The following is a 24,480-nucleotide window of genomic DNA, read 5'->3' as shown; positions in this document are numbered from 1 at the left end:
GGCTCTGGCTCTTCAGGCTTCTGAGGGTGAAAGTGCAATGTTGGACGTGGAGGTGCTCAAAGTCGCTGAAGAGCCATCACAGTCAAGGTGTGAAACTGTCAGTGTCGCCTCCTTTGCTTTGTGGGGACCACTATTCACACCCCCCCTCCCCCCAACCGCCTTTTAACTAGACTCTGCGCGGTTCTTGCTCTCGCTCTCGCTCGCTGCTGTTGCTGAGGTGGCGGGGGGCTGCCGGCGCCCGGTCGGTCCTTGCCCTGGACCTGGCGTCGGTCTCTTGGGAAGAGGGCCGTGGAGGTCTGGGCTGCTCAGTTCACTGCGGTGGTGGGGCAGGCACTTCGGACACAGGCAGGCAGACAGGCCGGGCACAGGCAGGCCGCGGGGCCGCTGTAGCTGGGCCGGGCATTTTGTACTTTCACTAACCTCTCTTCCTGCGAGCGTCCAAGCAGCTAAGGCATCCCGTAGGGCTGAGAGGGGATGCGCTCTCACCAGAAAGGCACGGGCCTCAGCCAGCCCCACCTGCAAGGAAACCAATCCCATCTGCACCCGCGCCACAGGGCAGCCCCCGGGGTCCTCTGCTGGGAGAGGCTGGCGCCGAGAGGCCAAAGGAGAGACCACAGAGTACCAATGGCCAAGCGCTCGAGTCCCGGAGCAGGTGCGCTCGAGCAACCTGTAAGCAGGTCCAGCTATTTCCTGTTTCCTGGGTCTGTTTCCTGAAGAAAGAGCCAAGCTAACGCAGACTGAACTCTCCCCTCAATGTGAGTGTGCTGGTGGCTTTCTGTTTTCGCTGACAGGCCCTGGCTTACTCTTCAGGAGGCGGAGGAAATGGTTCTAGACTGGACTGTGCCTGGGTCTGTGTGGACACATCCGTACACACACACACACACACACACACACACACACACACTGGGTCTGTGTGGACACATCCGTACACACACACACACACCCCAACTGGGTCTGTGTGGACACATCAGTACACACACACACACACACACACACACACACCAGCTGGACACATCAGTACACACACACACACACACACACACCAGCTGGACACATCAGTACACACACACACACACACACACACAGTCACACACACACACACACACACACACACACCAGCTGGGTCTGTGTGGATACATCAGTACACACACACACACACACACACACACACACCAGCTGGACACATCAGTACACACACACACAGTCACACAGTCACACACACCAGCTGGGTCTGTGTGGACACATCAGTACACACACACACACACACACCCCAGCTGGGTCTGTGTGGACACATCAGTACACACACACACACACACAAACACACCCCAGCTGGGTCTGTGTGGACACATCAGTACACACACACACGCACACACACACACACACACACACCCCAGCTGGGTCTGTGTGGACACATCCGTACACACACACACACACCCCAACTGGGTCTGTGTGGACACATCAGTACACACACACACACACACACACACACACACACACACACCAGCTGGACACATCAGTACACACACACACACACACACCAGCTGGACACATAAGTACACACACACACACACACACACACAGTCACACACACACACACACACACCAGCTGGGTCTGTGTGGATACATCAGTACACACACACACACACACACACACACACACACCAGCTGGACACATCAGTACACACACACACAGTCACACAGTCACACACACCAGCTGGGTCTGTGTGGACACATCAGTACACACACACACACACACACCCCAGCTGGGTCTGTGTGGACACATCAGTACACACACACACACACACACACACACACCCCAGCTGGGTCTGTGTGGACACATCCGTACACACACACACACACCCCAACTGGGTCTGTGTGGACACATCAGTACACACACACACACACACACACACACACACCAGCTGGACACATCAGTACACACACACACACACACACACACACCAGCTGGACACATCAGTACACACACACACACACACAGTCACACACACACACACACACACACACACCAGCTGGGTCTGTGTGGATACATCAGTACACACACACACACACACACACACACACCAGCTGGACACATCAGTACACACACACACAGTCACACAGTCACACACACCAGCTGGGTCTGTGTGGACACATCAGTACACACACACACACACACACACCAGCTGGGTCTGTGTGGACACATCAGTACACACACACACGCACACACACTGGGTCTGTGTGGACACATCCGTACACACACACACACACACACACCCCAGCTGGGTCTGTGTGGACACATCAGTACACACACACACACACACACACACACACTGGGTCTGTGTGGACACATCAGTACACACACACACACACACACACACACACACACACACACCCCAGCTGGGTCTGTGTGGACACATCAGTACACACACACACGCACACACACTGGGTCTGTGTGGACACATCCGTACACACACACACACACACACACAGTCACACACACACACACCAGCTGGACACATCAGTACACACACACACACACACACACACACACTGGGTCTGTGTGGATACATCAGTACACACACACACACACCCCCCAGCTGGGTCTGTGTGGACACATCAGTACACACACACACACACACACACAGTCACACACACACACACACACACACACACACACACCAGCTGGACACATCAGTACACACACACACACACACACACACACCAGCTGGACACATCAGTACACACACACACACACACCAGCTGGACACATCAGTACACACACACACACACACACACACCCCAGCTGGACACATCAGTACACACACACACACACACACACCAGCTGGACACATCAGTACACACACACACACACACACAGTCACACACACACACACACACACACACACACCAGCTGGGTCTGTGTGGATACATCAGTACACACACACACACACACACACACACACCAGCTGGACACATCAGTACACACACACACAGTCACACAGTCACACACACCAGCTGGGTCTGTGTGGACACATCAGTACACACACACACACACACACCCCAGCTGGGTCTGTGTGGACACATCAGTACACACACACACACACACAAACACACCCCAGCTGGGTCTGTGTGGACACATCAGTACATACACACACACACACAGTCACACACACACACACCAGCTGGACACATCAGTACACACACACACACACCAGCTGGACACATCAGTATACACACACACACACACACACACACACCAGCTGGGTCTGTGTGGACACATCAGTACATACACACACACAGTCACACACACACACACCAGCTGGACACATCAGTACACACACACACACACCAGCTGGGTCTGTGTGGACACATCAGTACACACACACACAGTCACACAGTCACACACACACACACACCAGCTGGACACATCAGTACACACACACACAGTCACACAGTCACACACACACACACACCAGCTGGACACATCAGTACACACACACACACACCAGCACACACACACACACACACACACCCCAGCTGGACACATCAGTACACACACACACACCAGCACACACACACACACACACACCCACACACCAGCTGGACACATCAGTACACACACACACACACACACACACACACCAGCTGGACACATCAGTACACACACACACACACACACACACACACACCCCAGCTGGGTCTGTGTGGATACATCAGTACACACACACACACACCCCAGCACACACACACACACCCCAGCACACACACACACACACACACACACACACACACCAGCTGGGTCTATGTGGATACATCAGTACACACACACACACACACACCAGCTGGGTCTGCGTGGACACATCAGTACACACACACACACACACACCAGCACACACACACACACACACACACACCCCAGCTGGGTCTGTGTGGATACATCAGTACACACACACACACACACCAGCACACACACACACACACACACACCAGCTGGGTCTATGTGGATACATCAGTACACACACACACACACACACCAGCTGGGTCTGCGTGGACACATCAGTACACACACACACACACACACACACACACCCCAGCTGGGTCTGTGTGGATACATCAGTACACACACACACACACACCAGCACACACACACACACACACACACCAGCACACACACACACACACACACACACCAGCACACACACACACACACACACCAGCTGGGTCTGTGTGGACACATCAGTACATACACACACACACAGACCAGCTGGACACATCAGTACACACACACACACACACACCAGCTGGGTCTGCGTGGACACATCAGTACACACACACACACACCCCAGCACACACACACACACACACACGCACACACACCCCAGCTGGGTCTGTGTGGACACATCAGTACATACACACACACACACAGTCACACACACACACACCAGCTGGACACATCAGTACACACACACACGCACACACCAGCTGGGTCTGTGTGGACACATCAGTACACACACACACACACACACACACCAGCTGGGTCTGTGTGGACACATCAGTACACACACACACACACACACACACCAGCTGGGGTCTGTGTGGACACATCAGTACATACACACACACACACAGACCAGCTGGACACATCAGTACACACACACACACACACACACCAGCTGGGTCTGCGTGGACACATCAGTACACACACACACACACCCCAGCACACACACACACACACACACACACCCCAGCTGGGTCTGTGTGGATACATCAGTACACACACACACACACCCCAGCACACACACACACACACACACACCAGCACACACACACACACACACACCAGCTCTGTATAAGCAGATTCATCTGAGGATATTTTTCCCATTAATTTTTTGGGAGTGGGAGGGGAGGGGAGGGGAGGTGGGCGAGAAGCACACCGATAGGTTGCCTCCCGCACGCGGCCGACCGGCGGGATTGAACCTGAAACCCAGTAACCGCTGACCCTTTGGTGCGGGGAAGCTCTAACCACGGAGCTCTGAATTAGCCAAAGGCCAGTGCGGGAGGAGGGGGTCAGGGTGGAGGCTCGGCAGCAGCGGAGCAGGGTTGTGGGAAACGAGGGGCCCAGGCGCCCAGGCTCCCCGCTTGAGGCTTCGGGAGGGGCAGGGGGTGCGGGGGAGGGGCTAGTGCCCTGCAGGCCCCCACCCGCGTGGGCTGGATTCCGCGGGTGGGGACAGGCGTGTCCCCTCCCGGCCTTGCCTCCGCTCCCCGGGAGCCGCTGCCGTGAGGGTGTGGGCTGCGCTCAGAGGGAGGCTGTGACGGGCCGAGTCTTTGGAGCAGGTGGGCGCCTTGGGTTTGAAAAGCAGCCTCCCACCCCAACCCCAACCCCCACACCTAACAGCTGGCCCTGCCTGGAGGTCAGAAAGCGCGCCAGACACTTCTTACAAAAGTATTTTTTAATAAATTGATGTATTTCAATGTTAACATGATAGCCCAATGCTGTATCAAGGTAGCAAAAGTGAAGACTCCCGGTGTTTGTATATAAACACTATGAATGACAGTACATTTGCATTCAGCGTCACAAGAAACCATCTTCAGGGCCATGAAGACCAACAGCGGGACAGCTTTCCGCCCGCGGAGACGCCTCCGGACCGGACCGGCGGACGGTCCGCTAACGAGCTCCACGCAGGGGAGGGGCCGCTGCGGCACAAGCCCCGCCCTCCCCGCCGAACCACTGCCGGAACGGAGCCGAGCCGAACCCACCGCCGGGCGTCAGACAGAACAGAACCGGAGGCGGGAGTGGTGCTACCTGCGGGTGGACCCAGGACCCTGCTCGGTGCCGGTGCTGGTGAAGGTAACGCTATTGCTGTGGGCGGAGCGAGTGGGCTGATCCCAGGCACCACCCCGCCTGGACTCCACAGGCCACACCCGCGACACTCAGGCCCCTTAAGGCCGAAAACACACCCACGGTCGGGAAACGGCAGAACCCAGCAGCCTCTGACCCTCCAGCGCTGTTACTGTCCAGCCGCGGACCATGAGACGGGCTCGCTCGGCCTCCATCCTCTCAGCATCTCCATGGCCAGATGTCTAACCAGGTCAGGTGGGGAGCACGATTCCTCCCCCCAGAGCGAGGAAAGGCGGTAAGTGCCAGTTAACAAACCCATGCGCACGCTGAGCTGTAGAGGAACCGGCTCCCATGAGATTCCCAAAAGTAAAGACCTTGACTTCTCAACCTTGAGTCCAATTAGATCGTGATCACCTCCCGTCCAGAATTCCACCTGATTGTTACTGTGATCAGCCTTGAGCCACATGTACTGCTGGAGCTAGGACCCTTTACTGTTTTTAAACTCCAACGGCTGCAGATTAAAGTAAATACAACAAAGTAATAGTCGCTTGTGTGCTGGGCTCTGGGCGAGCAGATGGGAAGGGCCCGGTGCTGGCCACTCCGCGTGCCACTAGCCCGGGGTGAGCCCTGTGAGTCTGAGTGAGTTAGAACTGCGATCTACCAGTTAGACAAGCCCCAGGAAAGGCACCGCACGCTTCCCTACCTGGGTGTGGGGACAGGACCCGGTTGAATGAACAATGCACTGCCTGACTCTAGTGTTGTACTCTGACCTCAGCTAGACCCGAACCAAGTCGCCTGTCCGTGAAGCTCCAACACTCCTCCTGCCGCAGCTCTTCTGTCACGTGCTCTGTGCCCAGAGTGGGAGTAACCGTGACAGCTTTCCTCCCAGAAGCCAAAGCGTAAGTAGGTGATGTGGCTTCCTTTTCCTCAGGTCAATGCTTAGAACTCGAGGTTTGTTTTCCCTATGAACGGGGTGTGCTTAAGTTGATAAAATGAATCAAAATCAGCTTATGGAAAAGTTAAAAATGTAGTTTACTGAAAGATATGTATCTTTACAAAGAGTAGTAGCACTAACAATCCAGTCTAGACGCTGAAATAAGAGATGACTTTAAACTAACAACGTGTAGAAAGTGGAGTCACTGCCTTGGGTACGGTATGTATGGCATCCAGTCTCACGTAGGACATTCATTCTTAAGGCAGAAAAATTGAATGTGACATGTAATGACTTGGCTCTTACATCCAGGGGCCAAACTGGGAGTAGACTCGAGCTGACAGATTCCTTGCTAATGAGGACTTATCTGTGTGACAGTTCCATCCTTAGAGAGTGTGACGTAAGAGACATACATTTGAGAGAACAGGAAAAAAGGAACTTAAAGATACACAAGTGTGACTTCAAACGAGAGGTCAATGAGACGAGGCTTTCCATGATGAGGTGAAACTACTCCCATAACAAACTAACAACTTACTCTCCCTGATGTGGTACTAAAACGCCTGAAACATCCAAGAATCAGCTTTTTGGAGTGTGTTGCTTTAACCTGTTTTCAAGGTCTAGTATAAAGGCAGCCTGGATAGCTACACGCAGTTGAACGTCAACTCATCCTGCTGCTTGGAAGGCTACCGTTTAGGATGTCCCTACTCGCCCACAAACTCCTGTGCAGGGAGGCCGTCAGCGTTAAAGAAAAATGAAGCTCCCAACACGTGTGCAAAACCACTTGTCAGTTACTTTAACGAAAAACCTCTTAGTTCGAGTCAGAGGCAGCAAAGCCAGCCGGACAGAGGCGAGGCGCGTGCCTCCTCTGGGGAGGCTGTTGGGAGGAACCAGGGGAGCTGTGCTGCCTGGAGGGAGGGAGGGAGGGAGGGAGGGAGGGAGGGAGGGAGGGAGGAGGTGCCGAGAGGAGGCGGAGGGGCTCTCTCTCAGCAGATCAGGCCCCCAGCCCTCAGCTGTGTGTGCTCCTCCGCGCTCTGCCTCCTGTGCCAAAACCTCAACAGAAACGCACACAAACCTTACAGACAGTTCTCAGGCAGGTGATGCCCACGACCGCTGGTCTCCGTGTGTGCCTATGATTGACGCCAGAGCCTGGCAATTGTCGGAAGTGTACAAAGATTGCCTGCCTGATAGTGAAGACATGGAGATTTTCCTTTTACGGTGGCAGGAGTCCATGCAAGATCTGTAAACAGCGATACAAAATACTGTAAACATAACTTAACAGAGTCGTAGAAAACAGAAGAAGGAAATCTGCATTACAAGTGGGTAAAAACCAGAGGGCGCTCACGCAGTCCTCCCCCTGCGCCGCGTGGCTGGTTGTACAAATGGAATCCTGAGCTGTGAGACGGGATGGGAGAGCCAGCTGTGCATACGCGTCACACGACGCTTCCTCCTCACTTCTCGCTAGTGACACTCAACCGCCGGAGACAGTGCTGTGTGTGTGGCTTTGGAGACCTTTAGAGTTTAGTGTGGCGCCCGGGCCGGGAGCCGGCGGCGGCCGTGGCAGCCGAGGCGACAGCATCCTCGGCCTCCTCCAGTTCGCCCTGGAGCTCCTGGCTCACACTGGACTGCAGGGCTGCGGGCGTGAGCCACTCCTTCGGGAGGCAACTCTGTAGAAAGGGGATACAGGAGCTGAAGTAGGCAAGGCGGTTGATCCAGCGAGGAATCTCTTTCCCACAAAGAATCTGGAGGAGGAAGAGGTGTATCAGGTGAGAGGTTACCTGCCGTGGAGGGTGGAGGGTGGAGGGAGGTCAGGCAGCCACTGCACACCGAGGATAAGCAGCTCCCCAGCTGGGGGCCTGGTCCCTACTGTCAGCTCCTTCCTTCCTTCCTGAGGAGCCGGCAAGCTGCTGGCTTTTCATGTCTGTAAAACAAGCTTTTCCACCTGGCTCCTTCCTTTCTTTGGTCCTTGCAACTGCTTTGAGACACACGTGGGAGGACTGACCACCACAGGGGTTACCAGAGGGCAGAGACGCCCCAGGCGGGGGGAGGACTGTCAGTCTTGGGTATGTTCCTCTCTGTGAATTCTCCCCGCCCTCCGTCTCTAGCGCCCGTTTCTCCTGGCTCTCACTGGCCCCGTTTTCCCAGGAGCTCACGCTGGCCCAGAAAGCAGCATCTCCCCGAGCGAGGAAGCCTGGCTCTGGGGCTGAGGGCCACCAGGGACGACAGACAGACGGGGGCCCGGAGGCTCCTCCCGGACCCCTTTCCCGTTTCACAGTGAGAAGTGGGTCTTTCATAAAACGAACTTCACTCTTTACTGTTCTCTTCCTCCTGCAGACAACACCGGGCTAGACTGAGGCCGTGTTCCAAGGCCCCTCAGCATTTCTGCCTCCAGTCATGTCCCAGATGATGGCCATGGAGCTAGAGGGCCAGCCACCTCTTCTGACGATGACTTGGGAAAGCGGTTTCAAGCACTTTATGTCCCCGAATTAGCAGGTGTGTACACAGGCGGACCTGTCATTACGCACTGTAACCTTCCTCCCTAAGGGTTAGCCGATGCCTGACGGTTACTGGCCTCTGTGATACCACTGCCACCTGTCCACTCTAAAAGCAGACAGGTATGACCTTTCACACCGAGACACGCTAAGGGCTAGCTGCATGGCTGAAGGTCAGCCCCGGGAGTTGGACTGTGAGCACAGGTCCGTGTGACACACCCCGAGACCACTGCCCCCTCGTGTACCCACATGCTTCCTGAAGCTGCCTGCATCCCGACCCCTGCGCAGTAACTGGACTGGCCTAAGACACAGCCCATGAGCTGTCAGCACCCGTGTTTGCATCCTTACAATGTCATGCGAGTCTCAAGAAAGCCCTGAGACACCTTCCTCCTGCCCTGAAGATCCCCCAGGTCACCCCTGTGGCATCGATGCGTCCACAAGACTGGCGATGCTTCTCCAACTTCTATGTTCACAGGAAGCACCTGGGGACCGTGTTGCAGTGAAGATCGGACTCGGCCCATCTGTAGTGGGGCAGAGGCGATGCCCCTCTCACAAACTCCTATGTGGGGCGCAACGTCCGTGAAACATACTTGGAGAAGCCCCGCAACAGTCCGCTACAGTCCTGCTGGCCGCTATGCCATGGGAGCCGGGAGGGAGGTGGACAGAGCCGGGGCCACGCATGCCTGCAGGGGTCAGGGAGGCCTCCTTGCAGCTCACAGCCTCTGGAACACTTTCCTCCACCTCCGTACCCGGCTGCCCCAGGCCAGCGAGTTGGGAAGCTGTCTCAAGCGCTATTTAATTCTCTAGACCTTATCTGAGCATCCTTCGTTTTCTTCCATTTTCTTTTTCAAGGTCCTGTAATTCTGATCTAGTTTTGGTCTGCCTGGGATTCAAGAATTAGGAAGGACAATAAGTGCCTGCGTGAGAAGCTGGCAGAGTAAGATTCCAAGACAGGAAAAATGAATGACTTATGAATAAGTAGGAGCCGGGGAAGAAAATTCAAGTTGGCAGCTAAAACTTAGGGCAAGAGAAATACAAGTGGCTGGAAAGCAGCAGTAGCTCAGGCATTCACTTCTTTACAGCGGAGTTTCAGGCTGTAATAACATGAATTAGAATAAGAGACAACCACTGTACTCGCTCTGTACCCAGAGCAAATAGAATCACAATTCCAAGCTGTGTGACTCTAAGTTACCATGTTAGAAAGGTCATGCAGACAGGAGAGAGAGATGCAATACCTACTTTATACAACACGAAGAACCAGGAAGGACGAATCAGTTACATGCAGTGAGACAGTGAGTGTACTAGGAAATGTTATTACTTGAAGAACTTTTAGGATAAAATTTAACTTACCTCCGATAAAGCTGAAGAAAAGTGATTGCAGTTTTTGTGCATTAAGTGATAGGCATTGCCTTTGTATTCCTTTCCCAGTTCTTCTACAATTTTTTCTATCTCATCTTCTAGGAAGTCCGTGCTCCCTAAAACAACAGATTCTCTTAAAGAAAAGAGAAAAACATAGCTGTGTGAGGTTTATGTCTTTATAAAAAGCATGTTTAAAGATTTGATATTTCCAGGAATATCGTGGTGAGGTAACAAAGCAGGTTTCTGTAATAAGACTAAAGATAAATGAGATACTTTAAAAATGCCAATTATTTTCGTTTCTACTTTTCTGCAATAAACTCTTACACACACTACTTCTGAATAATTCCAATGCAAAGTCAGTCAGTTTCTTTATAAAACAATAAGCCCTGACATTAAAAATGCAACATCACCATTGTTTCACAACTGTGTATAAGTGGTCACCCTGTTAGTGAACCAACTCCATGCCTAACTGCCCTTGCCCTCAACGCTGGCCATAACCCACTCCCTCACCCAGCTACCACCCTGGAAATGTAACAGACACTATCCAACAGCATGTAGGATTTTAGAGCAAGTAGGGCAACCAAGGAAGCTAAGCGTATTAGGAAACCCCACCTACGGAATAGATTCAGGACGGCTTTCTACAGCGTTCCTGCGGGAAATGTTTCCAACCAGCCATGGGCGGAAGGAGCCACGAACATGGGCGTGATGGCATGTGCAGCCCTACACTGGATTTCCATGGCATAACCTCATTTCACTATTTTTCACTCTTTTTGGCGAGTTAACTATAACATGCCCAGAAGTTTCTCTGAAGCTTCTTGAAGCGAAGATTGTAAACATCCCTTTAAATCAAACCTTAATTAAGGGATGGGAATCTGATGGTCAGCATTCAGTTTCCAGTGCTGCTTACCACTCATGAGGCTCCAGAACACACTCATATCCACACACTTCAGGTTGATCACCTTAGCAACAGCTTCCCGGCTAATCAATTATTTGAAATTTATAAACAGTGTCCCTTTCATCGGGACAATGAAGAGACTGTTGATGCTATTAGGCAGGTTAAAATAAAGCCCTCCTCCATCTCCCCCGAACAGGAAATTGAGGAGACGCAATGATTAGGTGTGAACATTTTCTAAAGCTGAGCTGGAGTCAGAACAGCTGAGAGTGCAGGGGTAACTCCATGGTCCTGAGAAAAGGCTGAGACCAGGCTGTCCAGGCGCTGCATCTGGCTACTCCCTTCTTTACACAGCTCCGGAGACTGAACATGAAATGTCAGCAACTAAAGCAACGTTACACATTTTACCTTCCTACATGTCAGCCCGCAGGAGGAATTCTGTATGCCTGAAAACAAGCATTGGCACTAAACAGTGTAAAAAAAATCCTCCCTACTTACTTAAATTTAAATGTCTCTCCTAGTTCAGAAGCTTTTCCTGGGGAAATTTCAAATATTCCAGAAAAGGGGTAAGGATGGCCACCATAAGCAAATTCTGAAAAGAGAAAACTCATGATTTTTAGTATTTATTACACAACACTTAAACAGAATGCTGAATTAGCTTTAATAAATGATAACAATACCACCTAAATATGTTTCAGTTTATTAATGCTTTCACAAACATCTCATTTAGCTATTACTTGTACAGGACAGTTGCCGCCAAAGGCCTGAAAGACAGTCATAAGTAATACTTTGATTTTACTGGCAAGAGGCGAGTGACTAACACTCCGACGTAAATACAGCCTCTGCGACCGAGCCTGCCACACCAATGAGGGGTCAGTTCATTCAGCAAAATGTGACCAAAAGTCAAAAGTGTACTTTACTGAAAAATCTGTCTAATAGCGAGTTTTGGCCCAGTCGGTGCGGCTCAGGGGTTGAGCGTCGACCTATGAACCAGGAGGTCACAGTCTGATTTCCCGGTCAGGGCACATGCTCGGTTGTGGGCTTGATCCCCAGTGTGGGGCGTGCAGGAGGCAGCCGATCAATGATTCTCTCTCAGCATTGATGTTTCTCTCTCTCTCCCCCTCTCCCTTCCTCTTCAAAATCAATAAACAAAAACAATGAGTTTTCATGATTCCTGGCTGAAGACTCCTGGTTTATCTTTGAAACATTAGCAAACCTGAAAAACGGAATTCAATTCCCCCATTCAAGAGGAAATAAACTGCCCAGTTACTATGCACAGCCCTCCCCCACGCTCTGACAGGCTGCCGCGGGACGGAGTCCCCTGCACCACAGGCCGCCCGCCAGGCTCAGCGATGCCAACTCTCCCCAGATGAACGTGGGGACGGCTCCATGTTCAGGAGGAGCGCAAGTTCTGTCTGCACCTCTGCTGTGAGACACTTAGGCATTTACGTGGCAAATCTTAGCGGCTTATTGAAAGACTTCTAAACACATGTTTACATTGATCTCATCACTACTATTTATTAAAGCTAACCTTAAAAGATCTTAGAACAAAGCACGGGAAAGAACTGGCAGACACAAAGTTTACCTTTGATTCAGATCTTTCAGAAAAAAGCAATGATGTAGATAACAAAAAGGTGTCACACTCAACACTGAAATATATATTAAAACATTTTTAGTGACAGGTTTTATAAAACCCTGTGGGTAATTGGGTTGGCCATGGGAAGACTGTATTTGGATTTTTAACTTTCTCAACTGCAGTCAGAAGAGTCACAGAGCCCTTTATTCTCCTGTTTAAGATTCACTTTGAGGAATATGGAGAGTGGAACAAAAGTAGGTTCACAGTTGTGTGTATGAATCATTAGTTATTGTATTGTTTCCATACGTAAACCTACTTTGCTCCCCGCCATCCCCGTATAGTATTTTGCCCTAGCGTTGCTAAGCTTATGTGGATGTTTCCAACCATGATTCTAATGATCCCTACATCGTTTCATGGAAGGGAGCAGCGATTAGGCCGATGAAAGAGCAATGGACCGGTGCTTAAGAACACTTGGGTTCCTCCTGAGTTTATGGCTGATTCGCAGCATGACTGTCAGCAGGTTTGGGTTCTTCATCTGAAAAGTGGCTCTTATGTATGTACCTTCCAGGAGCACAGGCCTGTGGTTCAAGACTTGATGGCACTTTAAACTAACACACCATGCAATTCAGATGAAAAGGAACACACACACAACTTTGGCAAAAGCCAAGTCAAACAAGGGAGCAAACCCCACACTACAGTGCACCCCCCCTCCCCCCCAGCAGTGCTCCAGCACTGAAGGTAGACGCAGCCTTTCAAGTACACTGGGGCTGCCACCGCAGACCTGCAGGGCCCACATTCAATACGCTGCACCCCGCCGGGACGCAGCTGGCAATGTGCAGCGTGAGAAGGGACATTCCGAGCACCGTACTGACACAGTTACTAAACGAGCCTTTTCTTCGTAACAGCTAAGCTGGCGTGTAGGTAGCCTTTTTTGAGTAAATGCAGGAACACACTCAAAGAGGTCACAAAGCCCGCCTAGCCGAAGCCATGCAAGGCGTTTCTGCTATAGGGTGAGTTTATGATTCAAGCTAATATATTATTACAGCCCTGATAAACTGGCAATGTGGTCTGTCTGACGCACACTATTACTGCTCACAACTTGCTCACTAGTCAATTACCCTCACCGAGAGTGGGACTGAGAACAAAGGGCCAAGCTGCTGAGAGCAGAGCTGCTAGGTGAGTGGCCCCCGCGTGCTTGCCAGGATAAAGGCAATAAAGAATAAAAAGAGCTGAGTCAATGAATGACCAAGACCATCGCTGCCCAGCAAGAAGCCGGGTGTAATCAAGGCAGAGTTTGCTCAGTGATACTTTAAAACTTTAGAACTACACACTTGTAGGTCTACAAACACAAATCACTGAAATTCCCTCCGGAAACTGGTATTTCAAGTGTGGCACTCGCTAGAACCAACCCTTCTCCAACCAAAATGATTGCTGTGGTATAACAATCTCAAAAGAAAAATGCTTTTTTAAAAAGACATAGTATCTATATATATAAAAGCCTAAGTGACTGAATGACCGAACAACTGGTTGACCAGCTGCTATGACGTGCACTGACCAAGAAGGGCAGACGCTCAATGCAGGAGCTGCCTCCTGGTGGTGGTCAGTGTGCTTCCACAGCCAACCTCCTGCGATCCCTCTGCCCTGGCCAGCCAACCTCCCGCAGTCTCTCCCCTGGCCGGCCAGGCCCTCCCATAGGCCCCGATCGTCAGCCAGGCCAAGGGACCCCGCTTGTGCACGAACTTGTGCACTGAGCCTCTAGGTCAGAATAAAAGATAACTAAATGAACGTATACTCATGTACTTGGGTACTTTCTCTCCCAATACATTCAACTTTAGGCATTTCCTCAAAACATGCTCTAAGTAAATATGGAAAATGATCTACTTTTCTGCAACAGAAAGTTATGGAAGCAGTTAAAAAATGAAAAGGAAACACTCCTTTAAAGAAAAAAACCTTCAGAAAGTGTACTGAGACCGTGTGTACACTTACCTCTGCCATACACTTCAATTCCTGAATGAAAAACTCCAATCCCAATGGAGGAGGTGTACTCGTTCATCCAGTACTAGGAGAAAAGGAAAGATTCAGAACTTCTGTTCCTCATGACTCAGCTCCACATTACAGGAAGCTACGACTCCCCACACTGATCCCATTTCTTGGTATTTTCCCTTCCACCTCTGAAACTCCCACGATAACAACCCATTTAGTCCTATCTCTGTGCCGTTGCTTGTGCCACAGCCCATGTAGAATTCCTTCCTGGGCCAAAATGAATGTCTCAATTTCATACAAGCACATTGAGAGCATAAAATCTAAACCTGGCCAGGTTGGGGGAAAAAATTGATATAAAAATTCTGTTAGTGACTTAAAAAATCCACCTGACATTTGCTTTCATATCTATTTTTCTTCTAGCTAAGCTTTCTCTTTCATTCCCTGGTAAACTCCTGAAGACAGGGATATTTTGTTCTTTTTAAAAAATGTTTGAACCCTGGCTGGTTTGGCTCAGTGGATAGAGAGTCAGCCTGCAGACCAAAGGGATCCAGGTTCGATTCCGGTCAAGGGCACATGCCCAGGGTTGCGGGCTCGATCCCCAGTAGGGGGCGTGCAGGAGGCAGCCAATCAATGATTCTCTCTCATCATTGATGTTTCTACCTCTCCCTCTCCCTCTCCCTTCCTCTCTGAAATCAATAAAAATATATATGTTTAAAAAAATGTTTGAAAAAAATGTATATGGCATATATGTCCTGACTCAGCTCAAAGTTTGATAATGATATTACAGAAATAAACAATATGAGGCACAAAGGTTGGACCAATCTTCTTATCATTGGCATGGAAAAAACTTCCCAGAAAAGGTCATATCTAAACTGGATTTTTTTAGGAACAAATAACATTTCCCAAGCTAGAAAATTTTTTGGGTGGAGGAGAACGGGAAGAAATGCCAGAAGAGGGGAGATGTACACAGGTGGTGCAGTATGAAGTTACGGGGCTGACTGTTAAAGGGGTTAAAAGGCAAACTGTGGAGAGTTACACCTAGAAGAAGGGAAGCGAGCTAAAAGCCCATTAAGCACACACGTGGGTAATGCTTAGCAGTGTTACAAAACCTATCAGGTTTCTCCCAGGTCAGACGATCAAAGGATCTTTAATTTTTCCAGATTTATTTAAGTTTCAACCTTGACTCAAACCCCTAGTCAGTTTTCTCCCAGACCTGGGAAAAGGCACATTCTCATAAATGGCTGGGAAAACATAAATAGATAAAGTTGATTCTCTCCCTCGCCCTCAAATATAATTAGAAGAAACATATTTGAAAAAGAACAAGGGACTTTCTCATCTAACTATCAAAATATTCATTAAAAGAGTATGGTACTGCCCTGGCTGGTTTGGCTCAGTGGATAGAGCGTCAGCCTGCGAACTGAAGGGTCCCAGGTTCAATTCTGGTCAAGGGCACATGCCCAGTTTGTGGATTTGATCCCCAGTGGGGGGTGTGCATGAGGCAGCCAATCAATGATCCTCTCTCATCACTGATGTTTCTATCTCACTCTCTCCCTTCCTTCCTGAAATCAATAAAAATATATTAAAACAACAACAGCTATCATTCTTTTTTTTATCCACCAGATTGGCAAATACAAAATATACTGCTAATACTTGGTGATGAAGAATGTGAAGGAGATACTGCAGAAGAGTGACTCAATGATAGTTAACCAGTCTACTTTGTGGGATCTATTCTATAGAAATACTTGCTTATTAACTGTGTTGTCTATAATACTGAAAAACTAGAAGCAACTTAAATATCAGTAGGAGAATGATTAAATAAATTATGGTGAATCTGTATTATGAACTATCACTGTCTACAGCTACTACAAAGAATGAAGTAACTCAATACATATAGACATGAAACAGTATCTAAGGCACAAAGTAAAAACGCCATTCATATATTATAGCATGATCACACTTTCATAAAATAAACAGTGTGTGTTTGTTTACATACTCAGTATCTATGTATATAAAAGGCTAACATGCAAAGTGTCCTCTTGGCAGTTCAACCGGGAGACCGGGAGTTGGATCGCTCACTATGATGTGTGCTGACCACCAGGAGGTGGCGCTGGCCAGCAGCCAGAAGGCCCCGATCAGCTCTGATCTCTGGCCAGACCTAGGGACCCTACCCGTGCACACATTTTGTGCACTGGGCCTCTAGTGGAAGAATAAAGAAAAACCACCATCAACTACAACAAAATAAAGTCTGAGGCGGAACAAAGTGTCAACAGTTTGAGAGAGGAGAGCAGGTATTCAGGGGTGGGTGGGAGGGAGTAGAAAGGGCTACGTTCACTTTTAACTCCGTATTTCCAGATTGTCTCTCTGTTTGAACCCTTATACTGTCATAAGGGAATAGGCTCATGTATACAAACCTCACAAGCAGCAGCATTACTTGCGTGAGAAAAATACTGGTAACAACTTAAGTGTGAGTCTCAAGGGCATTGGCTGAATAAACTATGATATATCCACACAACATTTGGAATATGATGCAGCCATAAAAAGGAGGAGGATGCTCTCAAGGACCTGATAGGGAGTATTTTCCAGGACATACTTGTCAGGGGATCAAAAGCAGAAGAATGGAGACATGGCAAATGATATAGAAGCTGGTTTGAAGGGACTTCCATTGGTCAACTTTGGAAAAATTTGAGTATCGAAGAGAATAATGACAACAATGAACTGTCACATATTGAATAAAAAATATTTGAGCCCATAGTAAGACAAAAAAGAAGGAAAGGAGGGAAAGCTCTACTTTATAGCAGAAAGCCAGCTAATCAATGTAGATGTGAAAGCAGAATTAGGTAAGCACCATTTTGCAGCCCCTGCTGATACAAGGTTCATGGATGCTAAAACCATTGGGAGAGGGTTGTTGAGAAGCAATGGTCACAGAGTCTCCAAGTACCAACCCTACGTTTCCCTAAATTATAAGGAAAAAAGTTACCTTTGCAATGGAAAAATACAGTATCATCTTATCTAAGTGATTAAACTGAATATTGTCAATAGTTGGACAAACTGATGTTATGTGCCTCCTGGTGTGACGAAACAGAAAGGCCACTTCCTGTTAGTTTTCTTGTCAACTATGTTAAAGAGAATATAACCATAAGGAAAAATCAGCTAACTGTGAGATACTCAATAAGAAACGCGGTCTGGTCTTTTAAAAATAATTAAAGTAAAAAAAGGGTGGCTATTCTTCAAAGGAAGATTTAAAAGATTCGACAACTAAATACAATTAAGGAATTTGACTAGAGCTTAGATTAAAAAAAAAAAAGCCAATAGGACATTATTGGGACAACTGGGGGGAGACATTAATAGGGACTGTACGTTAGATGATATTATATCAACTGAAAATTTCTTTGATGTGATAATAATGTGGTTAAGGTAAGACTGTCTTCTTAGAAAATAGATGCTGCAGTATTTACAGGTGAAATACTGTAATGCTTCTGCCTTACTTTCTTTAAAATATATATATATATATATATATATATATATATATATATATATATATATATACACACACACAGTGGGGCCTTGACTTACGAGTGTCCTGACTAACAAGTTTTTTCGAGATATGAGCTGTCTCTCGGCCAATTTTTTGCTTTGAGTTGCGAGCTAAAATTCGGGTTACGTACGAGCCAGCTTCAGATACCCCACCGCTAGTTGGTGCAGCGAACGTCACAGTGATTTGACATACGAGTAATTTGAGTTACGAGCTCCATCACGGAACGAATTAAACTCGTAAGTCAAGGCCCCACTGTGTGTGTGTGTGTGTGTGTGTGTGTGTGTGTGTATGTATTTTAATTGATTTTTAGAGAGAGAGGAAGGAAAGGAGAGAGAGAAATATTGATGTGAGAGCGAAACATAGCTTAGCTGCCTCCTGTACGCCCCCTACCGGGGATTGAGCCTGTAACCCAGGCATGTGCCTTGACTGGGAATCAAATCAGCAACCTTTTGGTGCCTGGGATGATGCCCAACCACTGAACCACACCACCCAGGGCATTCCACCCGACTTTCTGTGTGATTGTGTGGTGTAGGAGAGGGTAAGAGAAAGCTAACGTGGTTTTTACTGGTGACACTAGGTGAAAGTATACAGATTGTACTTCTTACAGTGTTTTAAAAAATATATATTTTTATTGATTTGAGAGAGGAAAGGAGAGGGGGAGAGGGAGAGAAGCACCAATGATGACAGAGAATCATTGATTGGCTGCCTCTTGCACACCCACACTGTGGATCGAGCCTGTAACCCGAATAAAAGGCAGGGGCACTAAAGAGAATGATCTGGTCCTTGCCTCCCTTCAACAGAAGAGATGACTTTCCAAGTTTCCGGCTAACCTCCTCCCTTCTCCTTTTCCAAGCAGAAAATACAAGGTGACCCTGCCGGCCCCATAACCATGCTGCCAGTCTTTCTCCAGGAGCAGCTTCCTTGGCAGACAACTCTAGGACTTAAAGCGCCTTGTCCATGTGCGAAATGCCATTGTTTATAGCGTTTGCAACCAATAATTTGGCCTGTACTCTGCTGAGTTCCATAACGACGGCACAGGCAGGCTTTTTTTTCTCCCCTGGATGCTGACAGCTCTATTTTTGTGACCTTTCTCTTTTCACACGAGCTTCTCTTTCAAAATACAGTATATTTCCAAAAAGCATATATACTAATGGTTTGTCCAGAACATCTACAATAAAACACCGTCTACAATGTTTTAAACTCTTAGTAAATTGAACATTTATTTCCATTTAATGTCTCATTATCACTTAATTTTAACAATTTATCTTTCAGTTGAGCAGTAAATAGCCTTCCCAAAGTGCTTTTATAATAATGCCTATAATGGGAATCTAACTGTTTTATTGAGAGATAGAGAGGTTTTCACGAAAAAGAAAAATTATATATGAACAGTGACTTTGGGCCAAAGGGTAAAAACAGTGCTGGATGGGAATGCATTTGTCCGAGTGGGATCCTGAACTCAGAAATCTTTTGTCCTCTGCCTTTTCACAAATGACAATAATCTCATCCCTGCTTAGGGATTTCATACTTAGGACTCCTGCATGCTGCCTGGGTATGTACTATACTATTTTAGTTTGAAATTTCCCTGCACTCAAGACTTTATATTTAAAAACATAAACAATTTATAAATGTGGAAATCTGTAAAAATGGGAGAAACTTAAAAACGAGGGGAAAGCCCTAACCAGTTTGGCTCAGTGGATAGAGCATCGGCCTGTGGACTCAAGGGTCCCAGGTTCGACTCTGGTCAGGGGCATGTACCTTGGTTGTGGGCACATCCCCCAGTGGGAAGTGTGCAGGAGGCAGCTGATCAATGTTTCTAACTCTCTATCCCTCTCCCTTCCTCTCTGTAAAAAAAATCAATAAAATATAATTTTTTTTAAAAAGGGGAAAATGTACCATCCAAAAATGTGGTCAGCCTTTGGAGTTCGGTATACGGAGATCTGACCTATATAAGGTTTCTAAAGAATTGCTGAGACACTACAATGAAAAATGAATACCTGGTAGTTTTGCATGTGGTGGTGTTATCTCTACTCTCAAACGGAAAGTTGGACAATTAGGTCAAGTGTTTTTGTTCAAGGTTATAGGAAGCCCCCAAGTTGCAGGGAAAGGAATTTCTTGACCCAGTGATATTTCTTTGGACAGAACTAAAGAGCAGGCTACCCACTCCTAACATTTTCCTCCCAAGGCTCGATCTACATATTCTGTGCCAGGCAGGAACTGATGTTGTTGGTGCTTACTTACTGTTCACAGTAACAATAAGGGACTCAGTAACTCTCTGCTTTTCTGTTTCTTTGTGTTCTTATCTCCAGAAAGACCCCCAAATTTAAGGGTTAAGTTCTTTGAAAGATGAAGTAACTATTTACTAATTAGAAATCTATGAATAGGTAGCTCTACTTACAGAAATAAAAAGTATTTCAAGTAACACTATCAACAACTGCATACCAACAAATTAAATAACTGAGATGAAATGGACAAATTCATCAAAAGACATAAACTACCAAAACTAACTCAAGAAGAAATTTAAAAATCTGAATAGATTTATAATGAATGAGAATGAGAGAAAGGAAAATTAATTAGTAATTTAAGAACTACCCACAAAGAAAAAAGGCTAGATGAGAAGAATCTGGTGAATTCTACCAAATATTTAATAAAAATCACTATCAATTATTCACAAACTGTTCTAGAAGACAGAAGAAAAGTGAACACTTTCGAACTCATTCTGAGGCCAGAATTAACTTGACATCAAAAACAAAGACACCACAAGAATATCTCTTATGAATACGGATTTAAAATCCTCAACAAAATAACTAGCAAACTAAGCACAGAAACATATTAAAAGAATTATATACCATGAACAGTGGGATTTATTATAGGAATGAAAGGTGGGTTTAATATCTGAAAAATCAATGAATTAATATACCATATCAATAGAATAAAGGACAAAATCATCTCATTAGATGTTGAAAAGCATTTGACAAATGCTTTTCTTTTATGATAAAAAGACTCAACAAACTAGGAATATAAGGAAACTTCCAAAACTGATAAAGGGCAACTATGAAAAACCCATAGCTAATATATTAATGGTGAAAGATTTAATGCATTCCCTTTAAGATCAGGAACAAAACAAGGATGTTCATTTCTGCTATTTCTATGAAACGCTGTGCTGAAGATTCTAGTCAGAGTGATTAGAGAAGAAAAATAAAATAAATAATTAAAAGACACCTAGACTGGAAAAGAAGTAAAATCATCCCTATTTGCAGATGACATAATCCTGTATATAGAAAATCACAAAAAATTCACTAAAAAACTATTAAAAATAAATTCAGCAAGGTTACTGGGTACAAGCTTACTATACAGACATCTACTGTATTTTTATATACTAGCAACGAACAATACAAAAATGAAATTTAAAAAAATTCCATTTATAGTTACATCAAAAAAATATTTAGGGATAAATTTAACAAAAGGACTACGTAACTTTGTATCTGAAAACTATAAAACATCATTGAAAGAAATTAAGGACCTAAATAAGACTTAATATTGTTAGGGTGACAATACTCCCCAAATTAACCTGCAGTGTCACCACAATCTTCATCAAAATCCCAGCTGCCCTTTTTGCACAAATTGACAGGTCAATGCTAGAAATTCAAGAGACCCATAATTGACAAAAAATCTTGAAAAAATTGGAAGAGCCACACTTCCCGATTTCAAAAATTAGTACAGAGCTACAGTAATCAAGACTGTGTGACTGGCACAAAGGCAGACATACAGATGAAAATAGAATTCAGTTCAGAAATAAACCCTTATTTATGGTCAACTGATCTTTGACAAGGGCACCAAGACAACTCAGTGGAGGAAAGAAATACTCTTTTTAGGAAATGGAACTGGGAACTGGATGTCCATGCAAATGAATGAAGTGGGACTCTACTGTACATCATATATAAAAGTCAACTCAAAATGGATCAAAGTCCTGCATGTTAGATCTAAAATTATAAAACTCTTAGAGGAAAGCAAAAACATATCTCATGATCTTATATTAGGCAACGGTTTCTTAGTTTTGACACCAAAGCATAAGCAACAAGCTCTGCTGGTGTGGCTCAATGGTTGAGTGTCGATCTATGAACCAGGAGGTCACAGTTAGATTCCAGGCCAGGGCCCATGCCAGGGTTGTGGGCTCGATCCCCAGTAGGGGAGTGTGCAGGAGGCAGCCAATCAATGATTCTCTCTCATCATTGATGCTTCTATCCCTCTCTGCCTCTCACCTTCCTCTCTCTGAAATCAATTAAAAACATACTTAAAAAAGAAAAAAAGAACACAAGCAACAAAAGAAAAAATAGATAAACTAGAAAAAATTAAAACATTTTGTGTTTCCAAGGACATTAAAGAAAGTGTCTTTTTCTAATAATACAAAAGAAAAAGATGGTCCCATTAGTTCTTGAACTCTAATCCCCAATTAAAAACCTTTAAATAGGTTACTTCTCAAATTACAGACTACATTTTTTAAAAAAATATTTTTATTGATTTCAGAGAGGAAGGGAAAGAGAGAGATAGAAACGTCAATGATGAGAGAGAAACATCGATTGGCTGCTTCCTGCATGACCCCTACTGGGGATGGAGCCTAAAACCCAGGCATCTGGCGGACAGGGAATCGAACCCATGACCTCCTGGTTCATTAGGTCAATGCTTAATCACTGAGCCACACTGGCAGGATTAAAGACCACATTCTTAATTCCAGCCAGCTGCTTTAAAAAATATGTGGAAAACCGGCTAAAAACAACACAAGAATAGAAAAAACACAACTCGTAATATATGTATTCTGATCAGCTACCTTTTCACACATGAACAGCAGCACATTAATGACGAAATTTTTAATATTCATGTTATAAAGTGAATTGGATGTTTTTCTTTGGTGTGATTTTTTTTTTTTTTTTTCCTGAATGGATTCAGAAGAAAACCTTCATGGAGAGCTAGTCAGAGAGATGCCCTCCAAATGTTTCTGCTCCTGTTAGGGCTCCCTAGCTCCATAATTAGCAAACACGCCTGGAAGGCTCAATCTTTAAAAACTGGGCACGCTGCCTGCAGAAGACTGGCGTTTAATTCAAGGTCAGTATGTCTTACCCAGTCCTTCTGCCTCAAAGCCCTGCCACAGCTATGCAGACAATATGGATGATGCTTATTTTAAGTGGGGATTTAATGAGATAACTGTAAATAAAACAAAACAAAAGATATAGGAGGACTAGGCCTTTTACAGAATGATTTTGGTTGTGAAACTCCCCTACACTGATTTGCTGTTGCTATTCATGCTGAAGAAATTATTACCCTCTTGTAGTTTAAGATTTTAGAAATTAATAGTGTTTCTCAGTACTTTTCTATCTTGGTTTCCATTCTCTGTTGTTACTTAAAAAAATTACTACTGTCAAAACCTTGTGCATAGCATCTCTGGAGATCAAATCTCTGTACAAAGCTCAACAGAGCTTCTCAACTTGCTATATGGAAATTCATGCTCTGGTAGAACACCATGAAACACTGGTAGTTTCTAACAGAAAACATGTCATAAATATGCAACATGAAATTACAGCCAAGAACATGTACCCAGGAAAAACAAACAAACAAAACAAGCTGCTCGATTAGATATGACTGGATGTCAGCAAGATCTCTGTTCACTTTTGTTGGGTATGTCTTCATTGATTTGTTGTCTAAATAGTAGCAGATGCCAAAAGTTTAAAATTACATGACTGGGAAAAATGGAAAATCTGGGACAAGTTGAACTGAAAGCTTAGCTCTTTATTTGAACTGGGAAAGGAGCACCTTTATGCCTAGATTTGGACCAAGGGTTAGGGGACAGTTTAAGGACCGCGCTCCAAGACGGCTGCAGAGGC

The 24,480-nt window shown here is 46.4% G+C and overlaps 1 protein-coding gene across 3 annotated transcripts in view; it reads right to left on the bottom strand.

Annotated features, from left to right (window-relative positions):
* Positions 1-6,847: 6,847 nt before the first annotated feature.
* Positions 6,848-24,480, bottom strand: part of DESI2 (desumoylating isopeptidase 2) — a 42,216-nt gene continuing 24,583 nt past the window's right edge. The window contains exons 2-6 of one of the 3 annotated variants that reach the window (XR_004975007.1): positions 15,073-15,145; positions 12,009-12,102; positions 10,610-10,751; positions 8,113-8,509; positions 6,848-8,007 (exon numbers count right to left, since the gene is read on the bottom strand). Coding sequence is in view for 2 of the 3 variants with exons in the window: in XM_036354688.1 (XP_036210581.1) it covers positions 8,282-8,509; positions 10,610-10,751; positions 12,009-12,102; positions 15,073-15,145 (537 nt within the window). In the remaining variant the exon portion in view is untranslated. Of the gene's footprint in view, positions 8,510-10,609; positions 10,752-12,008; positions 12,103-15,072; positions 15,146-24,480 lie in introns of all 3 variants that reach the window. The other 2 variants (XM_036354689.1, XM_036354688.1) reach the window with 2 other exon arrangements.

Source organism: Myotis myotis, unplaced genomic scaffold, assembly GCF_014108235.1.
Source record: "Myotis myotis isolate mMyoMyo1 unplaced genomic scaffold, mMyoMyo1.p scaffold_m19_p_21, whole genome shotgun sequence".
Lineage (NCBI taxonomy): Eukaryota > Metazoa > Chordata > Mammalia > Chiroptera > Vespertilionidae > Myotis > Myotis myotis.
Note: the sequence above shows the minus strand (reverse complement) of the source record. Positions and strands in the feature narration are given on the sequence as shown.